The 5,688-nt window shown below is 37.2% G+C and overlaps 1 protein-coding gene across 1 annotated transcript; it reads left to right on the top strand.

Moving 5' to 3' along the window:
- The first annotated feature begins 272 nt into the window (after positions 1–272).
- LOC131159785 (laccase-17-like) lies at positions 273–3,555 on the top strand. The gene is made up of 6 exons (XM_058114954.1): positions 273–496; positions 831–982; positions 1,106–1,350; positions 1,648–1,776; positions 1,888–2,856; positions 3,164–3,555. Exons 1-6 carry the CDS (start codon positions 362–364, stop codon positions 3,292–3,294), a joined length of 1,761 nt encoding a protein of 586 aa, XP_057970937.1. The 5' UTR covers positions 273–361; the 3' UTR covers positions 3,295–3,555.
- The last annotated feature ends 2,133 nt before the right edge of the window (positions 3,556–5,688 follow it).

The raw sequence follows: 5,688 nt of genomic DNA, 5'->3' as shown, positions 1-5,688 counted from the left end.
TAGGAGGCATTTTGGGAACTTTGTGAAAAGTCGTTAGAAACAAAATCTAGTCAGATAATCCAACTTTGGAAGATGAAGTTGACAAGCAGCTAGCAAGCAGATGCAGTTTGTTATTTGCAGCGAACGGCACATACTGTCCGTAGGATGTAACCTCATTTTCATCACCAACTTTGTTTTGGTAATATTCTCATCACCTAATTAATTAACCAAACTAAAATTCTTTTTTTAAATTTCTCTCACTATATAAACTGACTCACTTGCTCTGTCTTTGCACCCAAAGAGAATTGTTCTCACAGGAAAATCAATATATACATATTGCTCGTCTCTCACTCTCTTCTGCATTTAAGGAATTGAGGAATTAATGGAGATGGGTTATTGCCTCCTTCCATCATCAGCTTTCCTGAGGGCTGTTCTTTCTGTCTTGAGCGCCCTCTGCATCTTTTCTGAGCTTGCACTTGCTGAACATACAGGAATAACGAGGCACTACAACTTTGATGTAAGAATTGCATTTATTTTGGCTGCATTTTTTAACATTCTAGAGAACTTAACTAATGCACTGCATGCATTAATATCATTTTTAATAATTTTGATATATAAATAAAATATAGTAAAAAATGAATTTCTTCCTTTTTTTTTTTTTTTTTTCTTCATATGAAGAAAATTCTTCATTCAAATGGAGCCTATAGAATCAAGCAGTGAAACCTTATAAAATATAACTCGGTAAAATTTTCAAGATTTATCTTTTTCTCTTTGGTGAAAAAAGTAACAATGCTTGATGTCATTATTCCTTTAAAATATTATGAATATCTTTTGACATATTATGCTTTCAGATAAAGCTGCAAAAGGTAACGAGGCTATGCCATACAAAGAGTATTGTGACAGTAAATGGCCAGTTACCGGGGCCTCGAATAATTGCAAGGGAAGGGGACCAAGTATTGATTAAAGTGACTAATCATGTTCAAAACAACATTACTATTCATTGGTATGAGCTCCACCTCGTTCTTGTGCTCGTTGTTCTTCATTAATTAGTAGAATTTATTGATAGTTGCATCAGTTAATTTGATAATATTTCTTCTTATATTTTCATTGAATCGGGGAAAAATAGGCATGGAATAAGGCAATTGAGAAGTGCATGGGCAGATGGACCTGCGTATATCACGCAGTGCCCAATTCAAACAGGACAAACCTATGTATACAACTTCACGATTACTGGGCAAAGAGGAACCTTGTTCTGGCACGCCCACATCTCATGGCTAAGGGCAACTGTCTATGGACCCATCGTCATTCTTCCAAAGCAACATGTTGGTTACCCATTTCCACAACCCTTCAAGGAAGTCCCCATCATTTTTGGTATGGGAAATATTATTTGCAGTACTTCAACACAGATAAATCAACTTTATATGTAATCACATTATTCATGATCTTGACCGTAATTTAGATATATGTATTTTAAAAAAATATTATATATTAAACAGATTATATATCTATATTTAAGCATTTGACAGTAGAGTCTAGTTATCTATTTGGCGTAATAATATAGCCTCACTGTTTTTTATAGTTCAAAATTGTTACAAGTTGTGAAGGAGGAAAAAAGAAAATTAATTTCCATTATCGGGATCACTAACATGAAATTGTCTTCAATTACAGGAGAATGGTGGAATGCTGATACAGAGACAATTATCAACCAAGCTACACAAACAGGACTGGCCCCTAATATATCCGATGCATACACCATTAATGGTCTTCCAGGACCCCTGTATAATTGTTCAACAAAAGGTATATTAATTAATTCATTATTTCGTTAACAATAGACCTTTGACGGATTCATGATAGAGAATAATTATTTCTTTGAACATAATGAAACATGAATTGTTGCACATGTTGCAGATACATTTAAGTTAATGGTGAAACCAGGAAAGACGTATCTCCTTCGTCTCATCAATGCTGCACTCAATGACGAGCTCTACTTTAGCATTGCCAACCACACCCTTACCGTGGTTGAAGCCGATGCAGTTTATGTGAAACCATTCAAGACCAGTATAGTGCTCATCACCCCTGGACAAACCACTAATGTTCTTCTCAAAACCAAACATGGCCACCCCAAAGCTACCTTCCTCATCGCCGCCAGGCCGTACGCCACAGGCCCTGCCACTTTCGACAATACCACAACAGCCGGAATCCTTGAGTACGCTCACAACAATACCTCTACCTCAAACGCCATGAGCAAAAAGCTTCCTCTCCTTAAACCAGCACTCCCAGCATTCAACGACACAAACTTAGCCGCCAGTTTTAGCAAGAAACTCCGTAGCTTAGCCACCCCCAAGTTCCCAGCGAAGGTTCCGAAAACTGTGAACAAACATTTTTTCTTCACCGTGGGACTGGGGTTGATCCCATGCTCTCAAAATCAAGCATGCCAAGGACCCAACAACACCAAGCTAGCTGCTGCTGTGAACAATGTATCATTTGTGATGCCAAGCACAGCTCTTCTCCAAGCTCACTTTTTTCAACAATCCAAAGGTGTCTACACCACTGATTTCCCAGCAAAGCCACTATTCAAGTTTAATTACACAGGGAACCCACCTAGCAACATCATGGTGAACAGTGGTACAAAAGTGGTGGCGCTTCCATTCAATGCTAGCGTGGAGTTGGTGATGCAAGACACTAGCATCATTGGTGCTGAGAGTCATCCACTTCACCTTCACGGATTTAACTTCTTTGTCGTAGGACAAGGCTTTGGAAATTTTGACGCTAAAAGAGATCCACCAAAGTTCAATCTTATAGATCCAGCTGAGAGGAACACCGTCGGGGTGCCGTCCGGTGGTTGGGTCGCCATTCGTTTTGTTGCAGACAATCCAGGTGGGTACCCATGGCTCTTAGAAATTATAGAACAAACATGACCTTGCAAGTGGTTGTGCACCGAGCGTCGAGGTGCTCAATATTCCTAGCTAGTGTCTTCTGCTCATTTCGGGCTGAAATAAGTAACTTGTTTTAAGGATTAAGAAAAAGAGTAGAAATGGTTGTCAGGTGGGCACTTAAATATCACGCGTTCACGACCACGTGGACCAACAGATCTATTCTATAATTTCTCATAACAATCCATTTGTTGCAATGAGGTCATGCTGATCTTCCATTATTTAAAACTAACATGTGTGTGAATATGCAGGTGTGTGGTTCATGCATTGCCACTTGGAAGTTCACACGAGCTGGGGCTTGAAGATGGCATGGGTGGTCATGGATGGAAAGCGGTCAAATCAGAAGCTCCCTCCTCCACCATCCGATCTACCCAAATGTTAAAACTACATTCCTTTCTAATCTCCTTCCGGAGTAGGTTCCATTTAATCAATTGTTTTTCCTTTTGGCATTTCCTACTTCTACCCACAAGGGGTATGAATGCGGATGGATGCCTTAGCAATGGTTGTTGTCATCAACGCATGTCTCTTCCCATTTCAAAAAATATAGGAGGATTTTTTGGTTGTAATACAATTTTTTGCTACATCATATGTAATAATATTACCCTATTCTTTTAAAGAAGCTATGCCATTACTTATTCTATCATATTTGCCTTCCTTTTCTTTTCTTTTTGGAAGATTGCAATGTTGCACGTATGCCAAGTTAGTTCTTCCATATATGTTTTTTTTTTTTTTTCCTTGTATCTTTCAAAATTTAAGATTTAAAAATCACAAGAATAGGCCAATTTACGATGGAAAAAATCATAATGACGGTAGACACCCCAATTGTAATCAGGCTTACCTGAGAAGACCCAATGCAATAAAACTGATTTTGAATTCTGAACAACCTCGAGTTCCAAAAAAATAAGCCCTTTGAGTCTTAAGTTTTAAATTTCAATCCTATTTTTAGAGTCTTGATTTATTTCAAAATAGTCTTTCTATTTTCAAGTCTAAGTCCCTTTTAATTTTCATTTTAAACCAACTCTTACAAAATAGAGACTGTGAAATCTTCAAAATCAAGTTGTTAGATCAGGTTTTTAAATTAGTTGTAAAATTAATCTCTTTCATGGGTCTAGGTCTCAAAATTTTAAAACCAATTAGGCTAGGTATGGTAGTTTGAGTCTTAAAATCCAAAAAATAAATTGAGTCCCTTTGAACTAAAGTTTCTCTAACTTTAGAATTTGTTTCTTGTATTAGGTTTTCAAAAAAAAAAAAAAAAATCGAGTCCTCATAGTTGAGTTTTTCAAACTTTTAGTTGAATTCTTAAGTTTCAAAAATTTAGTCCTTTTGTTTTGTCAAATTGAAAATCGAGTTTTCCATTTCTTTAGTTTGAGACCAGGAATTTTTAAATTAAATCATTCGAACTTTTGAATTGAGTTTTAGATTTTAAAATCGAGCTTTTCAATTTTTGAAATTGGACTTTAGTCAAGTCTCAAAGTCATTTTTATTACCCGAATTTTTCTTTGAAAAATTTGGTCAACTATGGATTTGGGTTGCTAGTCAAATTTCAAAAGAAAGAAGCATATATGATATCATATTTTATTAGGAAGGTGCACGTGCATAGTATGAGGGTGTAAAGAGAGCCTGCAAATTATGCTATAGTTACATCAGCAAATAATACCAAAGTGAGCGTACAAAGAAAGTTACAATTGAGAAAATACAAAGGAAGGAAAGTTGGTACAAACCGTGGTTGCAGTACAAAAGGGGATGAGGGTACAAATGGAAAACACATAAAAATTACAAAAAACAAAATGTCAAGTCCTCCATTCCTTGGGTGCCATCTGGCCATGCATCCCTCAAATCCCCTGTGCACAAGCACGGTTAGCAACAAAAATTCAAAAATAAAATAAAATAAAAATAAAATCACTTGGGGAGAATAAAATATTCCCTGCCAGTGCAGGGAATTTTGTTGGGGGGGGAGGGGGGGGGAGCACCAAATCACTCCAAAACCCCTCTATAAATAGGGAGGCTCACACGGTAGCTCATGGACCATAAGAGAGTAGTAGAAGAATTACAGAAATTAAGAGTGAAAGAAGAGAATTAGAAGAGGGGGGTTTTGCAGAAATTGAGAGAAAAATTAGAGGTTAGAGAAGCTCTGCCAAATTGCAGAGAGTAGAAAAGAAGAGAAGCAAAAAGCACAAAAAAAAAAAAAGAAGCAGAGAAGTGAAGAAGCAAAATTCAAAAGTAGTCCGAACCTCTTAACCAAACACCCTGAATAGATGAATATATATATATATATATATATATATATATATATATATATAGAGAGAGAGAGAGAGAGAGAGAGAGAGAGAGAGAGAGAGAGAGAGAGAGAGAGAGAGAGAGAGGGTGAAGGAGAAAAGACTTGGGGTAAAACTTAATGATCTTCCCTTCTTTTCATTTCTATAATCCATGTGCAATATCATTTGATTGTGAATATAGGTGTTCACCCCAAGCCTTAGGTTCCAGCTCGAACCTGAGATGGCTTTAAATTAGACCAAGTCTAACCTCCCAAACCCGAATCAAGGTTTGAATCCCTAGATCTGAACCTGAGCTCAGACCCATACCCACTTGCCCGAACCAGAATCTAAATTTGGATTCAAACACCCCAACTCGTCAATCTCAAATTCTCCTAACACCCACCAGATATTCAGAACCCGAACCCTTACTCGACTTGAGACCGATATTCGAGTTTGAACAGCCTGAACTAAAACCCATCAAAGCCCAACCTCACTTTTGAAATTCCCTAAAGCCCATTTGT

The sequence above is a fragment of the Malania oleifera genome, chromosome 7 (assembly GCF_029873635.1).
Source record: "Malania oleifera isolate guangnan ecotype guangnan chromosome 7, ASM2987363v1, whole genome shotgun sequence".
Taxonomy (NCBI): domain Eukaryota; kingdom Viridiplantae; phylum Streptophyta; class Magnoliopsida; order Santalales; family Ximeniaceae; genus Malania; species Malania oleifera.
This window is presented reverse-complemented; position numbering and strand designations above follow the sequence as displayed.